An 18,222-nucleotide genomic window follows, 5' to 3' on the forward strand; every position below is an offset into this window, starting at 1 on the left:
TCCTGAAAGAGTCAGAATTCCCATGTTACACACAGACAGTAGGATTTTTCTGAATTAATTCCTCCTTCAAATCCCATAGCTGTGGATAAATATATCCAATCTTGACCAGAAAATCTAGGCATGAGAAATCCAATAAAAACCTGATGTGATGGTGGTAGCTCATGCTTCCTACTAGTTAATGAGACTCCTAACATGAATGTAATTGCTGGGGGAGAGTACAAGGAGAACAGATCTTAGCATCCAGCCCTTACTTCCCTAAATAACACCTCCAGAATCCTAGAGCAGGGCAAGTGTTGGTCTTGTCCTAGAGTGCATGTCTTCTGTCTTCACTTTGACCCTTGTCTTATTGTCTGGCTGAAGTTTGATCAGCTTCCAATTTCATCTGCTGGATCTGGGGTTGTCTTTAACAATCCTGTTGCTAAATGTGTGATTTGTGGCTTTCTCCATTCCCCTCCGCCCCCTTTCAAAGTAGTGTTTAATTGCGTTTGCTTTGGTAAGCAGCCTCTGTGACCTGGGCTTTTGTTATTTACTGTTCTTCCTGTCTTTGTATCTCCTGCAAATTTAGCAACTGCTTTTTTCCAAGTCACTGACTAAAACATGAAATGGCATATGGCCAAGAACCAATACCTGATGAAGCTCACTAGCAGTGGTTTCCTATTGACAACAACACTTAAAGAGCTGTCACTTAATTGCCTTTTAATCTGATTTATATGTATTTGGCTGATTTTGGCTTGGTTTGGTTTTTCTTTTTCAATGCCTTCTCCTCAGCTGGTTTTAGTCAAAATGTGTTGTGCTGGCCCCAAAATGTTGCAGAAATCTAAAAATATTATATTAAATCTGTTACTGTTAATAAAATCTTCAGTTTCATTAAAGTCATTAAATAATTGCTGTTAGCCCATGTTGAGTGACACCATGTCTGTTAAATCCTCTGTAGTCCTCTGAGCTGTTCCTTGGTTTCTAAAACCTTTACCAAGTTGAGAGCCCAGTTAAATGTTTTTCAAAGGGACATTTCAAAGGGATGACTTCTGCCCCCCCCCCCCCCGGCCCATTGGAACTTTCTCAATATTCCAGGCCTTTCTGGAATTAAATGTTGCTGCAAACACTCTTTGAGTAACTCCCAGGGAGGGAGAGGAGGGGGTAGGGGTGGTAAAATAGCCTATGTAGCATTTTAAGACTGTTATCCTAAAAATGTTAAATAATATCACCTTGCTGGATTGTGTTGGATAATCATATGCCATTATATTGAATGTTTGTTCATATGCTACCATATTCTTATAGATTTTTTTTTTTAAGGTACTATTCATATGTGCCTTTTGATTTTTTTTTTTTCTTTGTTCTGACCTTTGTAACATTTCTGAATTTTTATTGATGTTCTCTGCTCTGAATCCCCCTGCCCCTCTTCCCAGCCTCTTGTCTTCTTTGTGCTTTCACTCTTAGTTGCATTGTGGGTTTGGATTTTGTTAGATTTTTGGTGGGTTTTTGTTTGTGTTTTTTTTCCCCATGATATTTTTTGAGGGTTTTAGGTAAAAAGTTAAATAGTCAAGAAATTTAAACAAAAGATATAAGCAACTGTTGTCTTAGTTGATTTGACTCAATTTCCAGCCATTTGAAGTTGTTCTTCTAAAGTTCAAGTTGCTATTTATTAGGCTGATTGCTTATTAGAAATAAATGTTGATGAATCAGTTGCCTTCTTGTTGCAATTGATCTACAATATCTGCTGTACTTAGCTACTGCCCTGGCTAGTGCTTATTTCATCTATTGAGATCTTTCATACAAATTGATATTCACAGATTAAATTGATGTTCACAAATTAGAGTTGATAACTATGTATGCTTTATTTTCACCCTTCAAGGCCCTTACTATGTTGATTTTGTTGTGGGTTTTTTTGAGTTCAATTTATGTAATAGTAAAGACAGGTTGTAGCTTTTCTTTTCTTTACTACCCTCAAAATGATTTGACTTTGGTTAGTAGTACAAGCTTTACTGCTTTGATGAGATCCATGTGTAGGGCTGAATTATGTAGTGAGTATTAAAGGGTATGTTTGAGCTGTGCTGTCGCAGGGAAAGAAAGCATTGTTTGAAAAGCTAGGGCTCTGTGTCAGTGGCAGTCCAGAAATGCATCCCTGTCTCCTTCTGATTTTGCATTCCTGTTTTTTTTAAAGGGGAGAATATGTCTTTGGCTCACACACATTGCTAGAGATCAGCGAAGTCCTCCCTTGGACTCTGATAACGCTCTAATAGAGTTATCTCAAAGAGCCCAGTAGCTATTTAATCATGACAAGAGCTCTCAATTTTAAGGCAAAAGAGGCTCTAACAGGATAATTTTATTTCTAAGGCTTGAAGCCAAACCATTGTGTTAAATTGTTAACCAACAGTTTAAAATTTATGACTTAAAATAGGGGTTACAGAAGGGAGGACATAAATGCCAAAAAGATGCAAACTGAACTGTTTAGGTGCGGAGCTAAAACTAGTGAAACGTAACCATGCTGAAAACTGCATCGTTAACTTTTCTCTTTAATTTTTGTTTTTTATTTTTTTACTTTTAATTTCTGTGTTTGTTACTTGTAGCATAAAAATGGCACATCCATGTCCTGGGCTTTGTCAGAGGACTTCTTAGAGAATAGTGTTTCTTGAATATTGCTTTACTTTTAGAGCTAACAGTGGTGAAAAAGTGTTAAGTTATTCTAGTCTTGCTTCAGTGTTAAGGGTTTTCTTTGTTCTTTCTGGGAATTTGTTTTCTTTTTGGTAACTCTTCATTTGCTGGAGAGCCTTCTCATGTAGCCAAAGTGTTTTACACTTCAAAAATGTTGTATTTTGAAAAGAAAATAAAACCTTTTGGGTCTTAGTGTAAGAATATAGGAAAAAAAGATGTTTTCCCATGTATAAGTCAGCAGTTATAAGGGTTAAAAGTATGGCTGCTTTAATTGTGAAGAACTTACCTAAGGGAAAGCTCTAAAATATCAGGATCTTCATCCCCTTTTCTCTCCTCTGTTATTCCTGCAACTTTTCCACTGGCTCTGCTCTTCAGCGGCTGTGAACTGTCAGACACCGAAATATAGATGGTGGAAACATGAAAACCGGGATTTAGTGGAGGCAGCCATGTTAATTTCTCTTCCATTTGAAATGCAGGAAAATATCATCTGCCAAATGGAAAAGGACAATCGGTGGGAAAAGAAATGTTCTTTTCAAGCTTCTAAGAGCAGTGACAATAGAGAGAAAAAAATACTATAAAAAGTAGGCAGCTCCTTTTTCAAGATTTTATTTTCAATGTATTATGCATGATTAACTGTACACAGTTGCTCTTTTGGAGTCCTCAGTGACTGAATACTACAGCACAGGGCTTAGACTGTCTTTACTGCGCTGCACTTTGCATCTGGGGGGAGTAGGGCTCAGCTTCATGGTGGTTCTGTCAGTCTTTAGTATAATTTTGAATACATTCATACTTCCCTTATTTGCCTTTTTTAATGTCAAGCATTGCACATAAGACATTCTGCTGTTGCTATGCAACTGCTAAATCCAATATTTAATATTAATAAAACCCGAGTGGCATTAGCATCACTCAGAACAGTGGGCTAGCAAACTATGATTGTACAATATCCAAGCTGTAAAACTTGGCAGGGACTTCAGTGTGCAATTGCATGCATGGCAAACTGTGGGGCATGAGTCATTGGCAGTTACTATTTTAAGAGCGGTGAGTTTGGGTAAAATTTCTGAGCTTTCTTTATTTATATATATATAATATAATCTTTTTCAACAAAAAGAATGAGGTTGGCTACCTGTTTTTCTAAAGGTTTCATTTCAGATACAAATTCTGGGGGGTCACTACCCATAAGAGAGTCAGTGTTAAAAATCTACGGGTCAATACCCTGATTCTCCTATTTTTCTTCTAGGTCAGGTTGGTCGGCCCTTTCCCACTGTTCCTGCCACTTCCTGAAGCCTGAATTGGCTTTTTTTGGAGGCAGTGCTACTTCTCTGCCTGACAAGGTGCTGTTCAATGGGATGTTTTTCCAGTTTCTCCTCTTCCACCTTGTTTTCCAGTCCCTCCCTATTTCTCTTTGCTCTTGACCGTTACTTTCACCATCCCTCTTACACCTTTATTTTTTCCTTTTTATTTTTTTCTTTTCCCATTTGATCCTTTCTGAAATTAGGTATTTTAGTGCCAGCCTCTGATAGGGATTAGATCACCCATGGTGATGTACCCCAACAATGCTCTGGCCATCAGTCATTTCCAGGCTGCAAATTCTGTAGGTTTCCACATCTGGTACCTGAAGATGTTGGTGCACTGGCACTCTTGCTGACACCCAGAGGGGTGTAACGCTACTTGTCTTTTCCTTTTGAGGACTGCTGTCCAGAAGATAACTTTGATCTGCATAAAGTCAGAGTAATTTTAGAATTACTGCAATGTAATAACCGTTTTCCTTCATAGATGTGATCCATTTATATTTCGACTGGTTTCTTAAAATGGATACTTCAGGTAATTTATTTGTCCCTGATTCACCCATGCAAGTTTCTCTGAATTTAAAACCATATTTTTGCCTGTTCTTTTTCCCTTCATTTCTTCTTCTGCCTCTCAAAGATTCAGGCAAGTAGGAGAAGCTGCCACTATCTATGTGCAAACCATTATTAAACCTACAAAGCAAAAGTATTAATAGGGCAAAAATTACCCTATTAATTACCTACAGTATGTTGTAGTCATGCATTTTATGGTTATATTGGGAGTATGTTTTTCTCAACAGGTAGAATTGGTCTCTCCCCCTTATAGTAGTTTTTATATTTCTCATATTCATTCTGCTAACCTGTCTTCTCACAGTATTGGGTAGTTAATAGCTCTGTAGATTTTACTGCCAGCAAGGGGTTAGTGCAGTATTGATTTAACATTTCCAAATAATGGCAGGAATTTTGGTACAGGGTTTGCCTCTTTTGGAATAAACTGAAATTGATGAGATTTATTTCAAGTAAGGTGCAAATCATGGCATTGAAGTAAATCTGGCTGTATATCTTGGATGCAAATTTGTGATTGGAATTTGGTTTCTTAGTGGCATGCCACTTTGAATCCCTTTCCTTTGAATTTTCTCTCCTCAAACCTGTAACTCTTCAGGAAACACTGATTCTAACATTTGCTGAAATTCAGAAAAGTAACTGAATGCCACTCAGATGGAAGAAAGTATTTTTTTAATTGGGAAAGCATACCTTAGTTCAGAGGTTTAAACAAGAGATTTTGTCCAGCAATTATCTGGTCACATTGTAGAACTACAACCTACAACTTCCTATTTACTTTCTGAAATGGTTTATTTCAATGTCATCATGTTCTTTGTTTTTAACCTCGCTGTTTACCGAAGTGCAGGAGCTGGTGGGCTCTCTGGATTGTGCTGTGATTTGTCAGGAGTTCAGTCATCACAATTGACCCATGCATCTTGTGATACTTAGAGAAAACACGTTGAGCTCTGTTCTTGGAACAGATAAATATAGAACTGCTATTGTGAATATTCTTGTAGTGACGTACTTAATCTAGAAAGCTAACAATTCTTTTATTTGCTTTTAGGGTTTGAAAGTATTCTAGAAGGCCTGTTTGGACCTGGATTATTAAAAGATCTCAGTTTGTTTAAAGGTATTCAATCTCTATGTTTGTATCTTGTTCTGCATTTCTAATGACAGAAGCAGCCCCAGCTCTGCCTCTAGAAAATGTGTGTTACCGTGGTGATTTGTGCTTTTTTCCCCCTCCCCCAGGCAGTGCTCACAGTTAGTTTCATATTGGCTAAAATTACTAATGAGTGTGCGTTCATCTTTATGTAGCTGGGAGTGTATTTGGCAGTGCTCGGAAAAACAGATTGGTTGTGCATAGATAAAATGTGTACAGTTTGGTAGTCTGGGGATTTAGAAAAATGGCTGAAATGAAGCCTGCATGCTCAGAATGCAGGCAAGAATGTGGTGAAACAGGTATTTAATTTGGCATTTCTCTTTTGGCTCCAGTTGTGTCTCACTATATGAATATGAAGTAATTTGCTATTCCTCTGATTTACAGACTGTGAGCCTGAAGGTGTTTCTGATTGGTCTTTTGATGAAAATTGTCTTTTCTGCTGCCTGAGAAGAGAAAAAGTGAAGGTAACAATGCAGATGTGTGAAGCTAGTAGTTGTAGGGGAGGGACAAAGGGAGGGAGCTTGCTCCTAGTTAAGTGAACATAGAAAACTGCAACCTCCTACCCCCTTCCCCTCCTTCAGAAAAAAGCTTTTTTAATTAAAACAGTGCAAGTTAATGAACAGACTTGCCTCTCCTCTGCAACTTTGTAGGATATGATGCACATTTTTATTCGTTTTCCGTGTGTAGTGGCTCTTTCTGTTTGGTGTTTTTTGTTTGGTTTGGTTTTCTTTGAGTTCTTTGTAAGGGACCTTGTTGGGATCATAAACCCTTCCCAAGGGAGCCAAACTGTGGCTTGTGCATGTTTACTACAGTCAGATGCTGGGCTTATCTTCAGTATGGAAATGTGGTCCTTTTAACAGCCTAGAGTCTTGTTCTGTATCTCGGAATCTCTTTCCCTATGGGCCATATCCCTTTATTAAAGGGCTCATGTATGGTAGGTAGATTTTGTACTGTGCTTGTTTATAACCAAGTCATAGAATCATAGATCATAGTCAGAGCCTAAACATGGACAAGTCAGCTTTGTCAGCATAATAAACTTGGAGTTGTTTTCTTAATGAGATATAGCTGTCTACAAAGCAAAGGCTCTTGTGCTATATGTGATTGTTTCTCAGCCCACGTGTTGCAAAAACGATTGTTCTATAGCATAGGAAGAAAGGCAGGTTCATCTGTCTTGGCAAAACTTCATTTGCTGGAACTTGTAACTACTCCTTCTTCCTGCACGATATAAAATAACACACAGTGGATCTCCATCAACTTAGGAACGAACCAAAAGCGCTCTTTCCTCTGCAGCAGCTAACATGTGTGTCTTGTTCATAAAGGAAGTACTTTGTTGATACTGATACTTGCCGTGTTGACAGTTTACATTTGTTTTGTATTAACAGTTTTTAAGGCATGGAGAAGATAGTTAGGAATGCTTGAGTTTAGAACAGATGTAAGGCATAATGATTTCTTTCATTGAGACTTAACAGCAGGTAAGCTGTATGTGTGCTTGTGCTGTAAGGAGTTCTGTCTTCTTTGTTTTATGTCATCACATAGTTAAGTTGATTCTGAAATTAATTTTGTGGTCAGAGACTAGTCATAGTTTGGGGGAATCCAACAGGTGTGGGTAGAGCTTCAAAACCACTGTTTACATCTCAGTTGTCCTCAGACGTCCACAATACCTAAAATAAAGCTCCTGAAAATCAGTGATTTTTAGGTGAAGACAAAAACTGAGAACATGAATGTCCACTGTATAGCGTGCTGATGGTCATCTTGTCCTTTTCAAACTTCAACACAACTGATCAGAAGCTGAGATATCACTGTTGGTATTTTCATGTACTTTGCTAGGCTTTCCTGTCTAGTTTCACATGGTAAAGTGTAGCCCATGATTCTGAGTATCACTGAAAAACTAGTGAAGTATTCCTTGTGCTAGTGGTAGTTATCATTTACATTAAGGTTCCTCGTGTGGAAGGTTCACATTGTACTGTGGCTTTTCAATGGGTGGAAAAAAAAAAAAGGCAGATGTGGTCACATTTGGTGTGCTCTGTGGTGTTTTGGCATCGTTCTCTAAGGAGATTTTAGGATTGTGTTATGTGCAGCATCGTCAGGCAAAGGTGCTCAGTGAAAGGGATGGAGGTTACAAGTTCTGAGCCGGCAGGGGAGAAATGCGAGTTAAAGGCTGTGGTAGTATCAGTCAGCCACTATGGGCTTGGGTAGAATAACTTCTATAAATAAAACCCAAGCAATTTCTGTCACTTTACGTTCCAGTAGCCAAAAAATACCTGTTTCAACCATTTTTCTTATAACTGATTGGTAAATGGGGACAGCAGAGTTGTGTTCACAGGCTTATTTGTCCTATGGCCAGGGATGGCTGGCTGAGGGAATGGGGTAAGAGGGTGAACCAGTCCATTCACATCAAACTTGTGACTTCTCTGTTAATCCTGGTGATTCTTGTCATGCTTGGAGTATGTATGATTCTTTTTAGTTGGTTTTTTTTTTGTTTTCTTCCTGCCTCTCAGCATTTGTATCTGTTCTGTTGGGTTTGGGGTTCTGGAGCTTTTTTGTTTGGTTTGGTTTTGAGGGAAAAATGTGTCTCCTTTTAGACTTAGTGAGTTCTTGTGTATCAGCTGAGAGAGATGGCAGGATAGGAGTACTTCATTCCCCTGTGGGTGCACCAAATTGCTGCACTGCTGGCTTTTGCTCATGCCATTAGCTTGCAATACAGAGTTAAATATGACTCTCTAATGGGAGCCTTCAAATAGTATGGATTTTACAACATAATTCGAATTAAAACATCAGAGACCTAATTGTTACCAAAAGTCTGTAACTTCCTTTGGTATTTAGCCAAGTGGTGGACAAAACTAGATTAGAAATGGTACTAGTTTATTTGAAATCTCTTCCGTTGAACATCTGTAGGAATAACTTTAACTTTTCTTTTGGGGGAATTGCAGGTTCAGTCTTCTGTAACTGCTAAAACTTGTCAGATCCTGTACATAAAGCAGTAGCAGTTGTGCTTTCTGTGCCTCATCCTCTATAATACTTTTTTTTTTTTATTGTACATGTGCGTTCTCTTAGGTTTTTTAGGAAAGGAACTGGTGGAATGATTTAGGTCTGTGCTTTTGTGTACTGCCAAATTACAGAATTAAAAGGTGTGTAACTGATGCTGTAGCTGGGAGCAAGGTAGCCACAAACCACGTCACAACACTGTGTGGCTGTGGCTGGCCTTTTTTTCCCAATAAGTACTTCTTCACCAATACACCTTTTTAGATTAGTGGAATAATTAATGGTGTGCTTGATTTTCACCTCTGAGTGACATGTAGGTAACTGGTCTGACAAGTTCAAACCCAGTAAAAATCTTCAGGGTTTTTCCCTGGATTTCATTTGCCCAAATTATGTGTAATTTGGGAGACCAGTAGTTGTGCTTAAGGAGAATTGAATTCTACTGCAGGATGAGAATTGGAGGCCAAGATTAGTTTATTGTCAGAGCTGTTAAGGGGGAAAAAAACCTACGCTTGCTCTCCCACCCATGTCAGTGATGTTGGTTCTTGCTTTTACAGGCAATCAGATTCAATTACATGAATTCTTCTATCCTTTGAAGAGAGAACCATCTGCCAAAGCATTCTGGAAAGATTAATTTATTTGTGGCAGTAGTTCTACTTGCAAATACTGAGCAAAAGCATGGATTTTTTTTCTTTTTTTTTTTTTTTTGGCAGTCAAAATACAAGACAGTTTTTGATCAAGAAATTGATTTAAGTGTCTTCATTTGAAAGGAATGATAAAATACAGACAAAATAGGGAGCTAAAATCTTCACAGACACGCTTTTGCCCAAATCCAAAGGGTTATGTGCAATAATGTAAAGGTTTTAGAAATCAGAGTTTGATTTTCTTCCAGAAAGAATGCAGAATAATTCCAGAATAATGCAGAATAAACTATTATTTCAGTATGCTATGATCACAGAATAACAAATTGCCTAAGGATCTGCTACCAGGTTATTAATGTGGGTGTCTGTGTGCAAAAACATATGGGTATATTGATGGGTATGAAAGACAAAAAAGACAAAGTTAGCAGCTCTAGCTGCCTACTCCTAGTGAGAGGAATTAGGTTGGGTTCTATGGACCAAACTTGGTAAACTTGGGTAATCTGCAAATATGGTGAATTTGAGTAATCTGCAAATGTGATAGTTCTCCATTGCTTGTGGGCTTTATCCTTCACAGGGAGTATTTAAGATAGCTTAGTTTGCAAGATGGTTGGGTTTTGTTTTTTTTTTTCTCTTTATAATGAAGTTTTTCCTTCTAAAAGGTTGTGGCACAGAGAAGACCCATCAATTCAGATGAACTGAACTTGAAGTGTGCTTGACTTATCTCTTTAATTATGGTTCTTAATTTTTCAGTTTGGCTTGTTAAATAAAGTGATGGAGATTACAGATGAAATCTGTGGCTTTATGTAGAATGTTTGTATCAAATGTATCTGCTGTCACTTGCTCATAGCTAGAGCTCAAGCTTAGTTTAAGATGTTTCCTCTTCTAAGAAAGAGTTGCAGATAGAAAAGGACAGAAGAAAGCAGCAGTGATAAGAGGGAAAACTGGGAAAGGACTACATGAAGAGGATTCAGATGAGTATAGTCATTTGGAAAAGAAAACACTGTTGTCTAAAGCTACATAAAGCAATCCATATGTATTATTAAAAAAAATAAAAGGGGAAGGGGGACACAACTTATCTCGTTAGTTGGTGAGAGCTGAACAAGAAGGATAATACTCCTAAGCACATTAAGTATTTTATAGATATATTTAAGCTACAAAAATAGCAAGAGAGAAAATGTCTTTTAGGAGCATATTCTGGAGTCTTGTGCTGTTGACCTCAGAGGGTTGAGTCTGGACTTCAGAGTACTGTGGAATACCTGGGCTTCAGTGTAAGGCCCTTCCAGTTGTGAAGAAGTATGGGAGGGTACAGCACATGAAGGGGTAATTTTAAAATCCAAAGTTATTCTGATATGTTTTTTCTATTTTAAAAAAGTTAAAAGTAATTGCTTTACGCAAACATCTAAAAGGTAATGCTGTGCCATTACTTGATTATGTTTAGTCACAATAACAGCCTCTGACTCTGGTATCCTTTCACTATGGAGGAACATAAACAATAAGAAGCAAACTGTGGTAAGTGTCTGAATAATTGTGAAAAGAAGCTACCACTATCATTTAAAGCTCTAACTCCTAGGATAATTGAAGATAACAGAGGAAATATCTGAAAATGAGTTGAAGTTGTGGAACTCTTGGGATTTTTTGATGGCTTTAGAATGTGTTTAAACTGTATACAGAGATCTTAAGTGTGCAGGATGATGCTCCTAAAACATTTTCCATGCATTTCATCACTTTAAAAAACCTCAAGCATTTAGAAGGTCAGTTTTGTATTGGGTGGTTATAAAATAATTTGCTGTGGAGTCTAAAACCTGAAGAGGCTGTTTATGATAATTTCCAGCTGGTTTTAGCAGTAGTGCAGGGTTACAGTTTTGCTTGTGGGTAAGTGTCAATGTCAAACTTACTGTAATTCCACAGATTTTTTTTTTTCCCTACTGTAGCTAATAAATTATATTCAATAGCTATGGATCAGTCAAGACATATTTATCAAATTCAAACCAAATCTAATATCAGTCATCTTAATAGAGAAATAAATACTACTTCTTACTATACGAGTATGTATGCTCAGTAAGTGTGGGTTGTCTTAAAACTAAGCCATCTGAACTTTTAGTTGATTCCAAGATAGGAACTGTTCTGGGTGCTTTAAAGGACATGCTCAGAACTGGGAATGTTCTCAATGAAGTTGAAAAACGGGAACAGACTGGCTTATTTTGTCAAGTCACAAGTTGCAGATACCTGAAAAGTGATAGTGTTGTAGAAGTACTAAACTGTTTCTGGGGCCATAGCAAGACAGGCATTTGTCCTCATACCTGGGAGGAAAGCCTAAGTGCTGGTGAAACATCAACTGGGTGTAGCATTTTGAGAGAGATGTAAACAAACTGAATATTATTGAATATTGCTGTCCCTGCCCATGGCAGGGGGTTGAAACTAGATGACCTTAAGGTCCTTTCCAACCCTAACTATTCTATGGTTCTGTGATTATTGAAATGAAAGCAACAAGAATGACTTGGTCTTGAAGACGGAAGGAAAGAAGACAGTCTGGTGCCGTTAGGGCTTTTCTGCAGAAGATAGTAGGTTATTCTCCTTTGCACTGGCTAAGAGATAAAAAGACTGTACAGTCTTAAGAAAAATGGAGTGTTGGAGTAGACAACCTAGGGATGCTGAAACATTCCTTTCTTACTTCCTGTTCCTGATCTTACCTTGGGGTGATGGTCTAGATCATATCCCTGTGGGCCATGGGTTGGCCACTGAGCCACAGGTGATCTGCTGGAAGCCACCACTGTTTCCTCCATAAAGATGGATAAGAATTACTTCACAGCATTCTATCTTATGGGTGATTGCTGCTCCATCTGCATGCAGCTTGTGGCTTAAACACGAAGCTGCTGTTGCCATATCTATATAAAACCAGCCTGCATCATACCTTTCTCTTCATGCCAGCAGTTTAGCATTTAGAATTGCTGTCTCAACATTTCCTACAAGGAGGGTCTCGGTGAGGATCCAACACTAGTGCTGACAAAGCCAGGCTGTCCAGGATTAGGTGGTCTGTCAAGGTCATGCATTGATGTTGCGTTTTGAAACCCTGAGCTCTGTATTTCTAAGGCTCTTTGACTTAATTATATTGTTATGCTTTATATCTTAATGGGCAAAAGGCTTTTGACCTTTGGGAGCATGTGCAATCCATTCCAAATGTCTTTTCCTGAAGGTGTGTTCTTCAGTACAGTGATACTGTATGTTCACTGATGGGATTCCAGGGATGCTCTGGGGCATGATTCCCATCTGAAGAGATGGGCAAAAAGAACAGAGTGAATCCTGTGCTATAAATATTATGTAATGTATTATGTATTAGTTTGCAACTAATGACAATGCTGTCTAAATATTAATTTTTCTTTTTTCTGCTTCCTGCATGTTGGTACTGAAAACTTCAGTGTGATCCAGGACTGTGGGGTGAGAGGATAAGCCTCAAGATAGTGGATCTATAGAATGGTTATTAGGAAGAAATGGTGGAAAATGTTTAAAAAAACCTCCACCATACAAACAAAAACAACACCCACCAAAAATCAAAATGCCCCAAAATCACCAAAAACCCCCAACAAACAAAACCAAAACAAAGCCCCAAAACCCAACACGAGACCAGCCAACCAACCACACAGATCCAGAACAAGCAAAAGCCATAGTTTTGGAAGCTGACTTTGAATAGCAGTCACAATCAAATATTTAGTGTGTAAACTTGAAGCTTCCTTTGAGGAGTGAGCCAGCTGTGATTTCTGGCACAGTTGTGACACAATTGATAAGAAAAATTATTGAAATCTGCAATAAACAGGAATCTTCCCCATATTTTCTCACGTAGTGAGTGCTGTGCTGCAGATACCAGAAAATAGCTGAAGATTATTTTTTTTTTTCTATGCACAAGGTTAAATGATTGCTATAGAGCTGTATTTCTTTACATTTTGATATCTTAGCTTGGACATTAATAAAGCCCATACAAGTAAAGAACGGCATGCTCCTTAGTTTGAGGCATAAGAGCTAAGTGCTGCCATTGCCTTGGTTCTTCTCCTCTTCTTCCAGATGCAGATCAAATGATCCTTTGTTCAGCCATTCACCAATATAAGCTACTTACAATTTTTTTCCTGGCTGATTCCCTTTTTCTTCATTCCTTCTAGAAAATGTGCAGATTGGTAGATTAAATTGTACTCCTTATGCATTGCCTTTATGTGAATAATGTAAAGTACATTTGCTTCTGGTGAGGCATGCTATCATTCAAATCTCTTTCCACCAAGTTGCTAGGCTAGTACTTCCTGTGTATTGTCTTAGTTGCAGAAAGTGCTAGGAAGGTTTGAAATGCATTGGGTTTGCCAAGGGTTATTTTTATGTTAGGCTTCTTCCAGAGGTAGAATCTGTCAAAGGGCTGAGTATCAGCTCAGGTTGAAGGGTAATGTCTCCTTCAATTCTGAATTCTCTCATTGTCCTTTGAATTAAAGGAGTTTTTTGCAGTGGCTTGTGGGACTTTAGCTAGAGGATGCCAGTTAGCTCTAATAGAGCTTATCTAGCCAAATCTCCGCGCATCAGCTTGCAGAGATGCCTTTTAAAGTTAAACTTGAAGCAGTTTGTAAATGCTTAGATATTCCAGTGATCGTTCCAACACTTCTGTATGCCTAGATTAATTCTGTTATTAGCTAATTTGCACAAACATCTGCTTCTTGTACAACCTGATAAGCCAAGCTTACAATTATCCTGATAATGCCTAAAAGATAATGGAGCTTGACTCAGAATGGCTGTCAATAACTAGGACAGATCCTGCAGTAAGATTTGTCAGATACAGAAGCACAGTTTCAAAAAGGGGATGCAAGCGTGCTCTATGAATTCTCAACTGAGGTGTAAGTCTTGCAAAACTATTGGGCTTACCCTCCACAAATGATTTTGTGAAATCCTGTGCAGATACTTCACACTTTTTTTTTTTAAGTATCAGAAAAATACAACTGCATTTTCAGTGTGTTCATAAAATGCCAGTGAACCACAGGAGCGAGCCTGGAATCCCTCTGGTATAGAAAAAAACAGTCAGTCACTTTGTGAGGTATTTACTTGTGCAGACCCTTACCTTCACAGCAAAGTATGGTGTTTTACTCACCTGCAATCTCCGTCACTGCAGGTTCCTTACCTTTTTATTAAAAGCACTGCTTTGTCTCTATACCCTGTCTGAGAGAGTATCTCCCTTTACTTGTGATAGAGAACTTTTGGAAGCTGTTGAATTACAAATCTAAGGCAAGAGCCCATGTTGTTAAGGCCAGAGTCCACAGCATTTCGTATTATTACCCTTTGCACGTAGTTCATGTGACTGCAGTGTTTGTTAATTTACTATGGGCTGGTTATGTGACCTTGCTTCATTAAACCTTTTAAAGTTGAGACGGCACAAACTGAAGAGTGACTTCTTTGAATTTATTGTGAATTATAAATGAATTGCCAGTTCTTTCCTTCCCTGCTAATCCCATGAGGATATGAACCTGAAATCAACTTTTAGAGACCAAAATCCAGATGTACTCTAGGTATATTATGGTAACTGATACTTCGTAAAGGTTAACAAAACAAAACACTCCCTAAACCCAAAGAGCAGTTATGTATGCATTCCTGCAGTAGGTAAATAGAGTAACTTTATAGCTTAAAATGAAAGTGGAGAGAGAGGGCCCAGAAACAGAGTGTTCTCCTAAGCAGGAGCAAGGCATTAAACAGAGAAATGAGAAAAGGGGGGGGGGGGGGGGGGGGGGGAGGAGGGATCTGATTTAGATTTCTTATTTTAATAACCATTGGCTTCTAGTTTCTTGAGTTCCATTTAAAGTGAATAATTTATGCTGGCATCTCACACAGTTTAATTATCCTCATTAAAACACTTGTTTTGAAATATTGAGGTAACTCAGTTGCTTCCAGTTGTAAGAAAGAGAATGAATTTTAATTCATTGCAGGTGGTGTGTGCAGCTCACTTAAGTTTATTTCACTTAAAAGTAGCTACTGCTGAGCCTTTTCATAAAGGATCTGTTTGTTGCTAAAATTTGGTCGTTTATTTATCACTCAGTTCACATGGATGCTGCATAGATTGAGGAGAATTTTCTGTGTTTTGCCTTCAATGGTTATTTCTTGGAACTAAAAGCAGTAGCTAAAGAACAAGTGCTAGATAACAGATTCACAGCCAAGTGTTGTAAAATATCTACATGTTCTTTATAGTAGCCTCTTATTTCCCCATAATGTTATCAAATCTTACAGGCTTCTGCTGCATTTACAACAAGAAAACAGGACAAAGTACAATGTTCTGGAGCAGTCAAAAATTAAGTTGTGATTTCAGTAGATTCAGCTCTGTGTAGTACATAACAAAGTTTTGAATTTAAGTAAATTTTTTTAATGCCTTAAGGAACTTTATTAATTTTGGAGTCAGGAAGATCTTACAAATATTAAATATCTTTACAGGAACACTTAGTCAGTCTGGATGAGCCAGCCTCGGAAGCTGGACAAGAAGCTCTGCTTAGACAAGAGCAAGCAAAAATCATTCGTTTTGAAAGGCAAGCGGAAGAGTTCCTCAATGCAGTCTTTTACAGAAAAGGTTGGTTTTACTTGGAGGGGGGGGAATGGTATCTCTTGTTGGTCTCTTTGCATGCAATGCAGGTATCAAAGATCTGACGTTCAAGCTGTCATTGTATGTTCAGTATTTTTCAGTTGTTGTCTTAATATATATTTATCAAGAGTAACCATTGACTCTCAAATAATGTAGCAATACAACAGTGTGGGCTTGGGAGAGAGGAAAAGTGTATAACAGCCTTAAACCAAATCTCATCCTGAGAGCACTGGTATTTTGTACTTTAAGAGGAATGACTCAGTTCTTACCCAGTATAACTGCTCCCCTGAAACCAGAGTTTGGGTGAATGGGCTGTGTGGAAGAAGGGGCAAGTGATGGTGGTATTAGGTGGGCAATTTTAAACAAAAAATTATTTTTTAAAATCTTACTTTAATGGGATGTATACTAATGCAGTTTTTCTTAAAGCTCAGCAGTCTTCTCACTGTGGTCTGTAGTGATTACCCACCCCCAGAAATCAACAGTACAAAATAATGTTGGAATAGTGCTAAGGTGGATATGTGGAGAATTCAAAATGTGATCAGCAAAAGAATTGGAAAATCAATGCTGTAGAATTTTCTGAGAACAGTAACAGTAGCTCAGTGCTAGACAATCCTGTAAATCTCCTCTGGAGAGTTATGTCAGTTAAACTGTGCTCTTAGGAAGGCACAAAACTCATTTCAGTGTTTTCTACCAATCTGAAAAATGGGAATCCAGAGGTTGCTTCCAAATGCATCCTGAATGAAAGTACATTGTACTTATCAGCCTAACCCATGTGTGAGAAAATCTGCCAAATCAGTAATTCCAACCTGTCTTCTGGGGGACAATGCAAGGCTTCAGTTTAACAAATTAGAAATTGCTGTAGCCAGTCCTCAGCCCTTCCTCCCAGGGACCAAAATATTTAAAGGTGTTTTAAGTAGATAACAGTATCTTAGCCTTTCTTTTAGGACTCAAATGAAGAAATACAAACTATACATTATGATGTATTGTGTAAAGTGTAGAAGCATGTAGGATGGTAGGAAGGATAATTATTGCATTACTACTGATAGTTCAGATAATGCTTTTGTTGCAAGTCTTCCTTCTCAGAGTGTGGGTTTTGTTGTTTGGCTTTTTTTTTCTTCTTTCTTCTAAGGTTAATGTTTCCTTTTACTTCTAAATTTATCCCATCTCTCTTTTTAAATCCAGAAGGAATTTAAGTAAACAAAAATCTAGAGGAAAATATACTTTTTCCCATTCTACTTTTCTTACGAGAAAAAATAATGCACTTCCATCACCTCCAACTGGTTTATTAAAGATGTGATCCTTTTAACATTGAGCTTAAGTTTTTCTCTATGACCTGTGTGTATGTCTTATTAGAAATGCGTACTTCCCTGAATGTTGGAAGACCATTGGCAGATACTGCAGCGTGCTAATGAGAGGTTTAATGCTCTGTCCTTGGTCAGATGCACACAATGAACATAATGAAATGGCTTCAGATGTCTAAGAATCTTTATGATTTTTTTTTTAATATACTCTTGCTTTCCTTCCTCTGGCAAATATGTGCTCGATGCAAGAGTAATAAGGGCGGGGAAGCAGCCTGGCAGGAAGTCATTTTTTGAATCCTTAATATGCATCATTGTCAAGCTTAGTTGTATTTAGATTGCCTGAAAGGTTATTCTAACTCATGCCAATGCCATAAGATCACCAGGCACTGTCATACCGAAGAGGACACAAAGAATGGCATAACTCTGACACTCCTGTGTTGCTCAGAGATTCTGGGCTCTCCTGGCATCATGCCAGTCATTATTTCTTTCCTTTTTTGTTTGTTCTTTCCATCCTCGCTGCCAGTAACATTTGAGACTGGTATTTTGTAGCCCAGGCAGATCAGAGAAGATGCAGATGTTCTGTGAACAGATGCCTGTTGCCCATCAAGGACATGCACTCTTGTACTTAAATACATAGGCAATTAGCAAGATCAGCAAACTTTCTGAGCAGGTCCATTAATCTCACGTACTTCTCTCTGCTTTGTGCCCACTCTGTGATGCATCTTTCAAATGTTTATACTTCCCAGTTGTCTGTACATACCTACTTATGTTACCTTTACCTTGTGGCAGGATAGGACCTTCTTTTGATGGTTTAATGAAGATTTCAGTGTAGATAAAATACACAAGCTATTAAGATTTTTATAGCTCAGAGATACTGCCTTAGATTATTTATAGCTGATAAATATTTGCTGTATTGTTCTTCAGTGAGAGTTTCTAAGGTTTAGTTAATTTTAGTTTATTAAAATAAAAAGCAAACAACAAAATAATGAGACACATGGTGTCAAAATAAACATCTGCTGATTTCAAGTGATGCTGCAGAGCCACCAACAAATGTTTTCCACTTGCTTTTGAACAA

General features: G+C 38.0%; 1 protein-coding gene across 23 annotated transcripts in view; it reads left to right on the forward strand.

The window, feature by feature from the left end:
• LCOR (ligand dependent nuclear receptor corepressor) overlaps positions 1–18,222 on the forward strand; it is an 80,558-nt gene that overhangs the window by 24,704 nt on the left and 37,632 nt on the right. For 6 of the 23 annotated variants that reach the window (XM_061458987.1, XM_061459002.1, XM_061459005.1 and 3 more), the window contains one exon: positions 15,702–15,834. The exons of 2 other annotated variants lie outside the window; for them this stretch is intronic. In XM_061458987.1, the coding sequence (XP_061314971.1) occupies positions 15,702–15,834 (133 nt within the window). Of the gene's footprint in view, positions 1–1,918; positions 3,234–3,889; positions 3,984–5,541; positions 5,608–6,021; positions 6,102–15,701; positions 15,835–18,222 lie in introns of those variants that run through there. 15 more of the 23 variants (XM_061458996.1, XM_061458989.1, XM_061458993.1 and 12 more) reach the window with 5 other exon arrangements.

This window comes from Pezoporus flaviventris, unplaced genomic scaffold, assembly GCF_033815535.1.
Source record: "Pezoporus flaviventris isolate CSIRO_AGI_PZ_B2104156 unplaced genomic scaffold, CSIRO_AGI_Pfla_v1 ptg000029l, whole genome shotgun sequence".
NCBI lineage: Eukaryota > Metazoa > Chordata > Aves > Psittaciformes > Psittacidae > Pezoporus > Pezoporus flaviventris.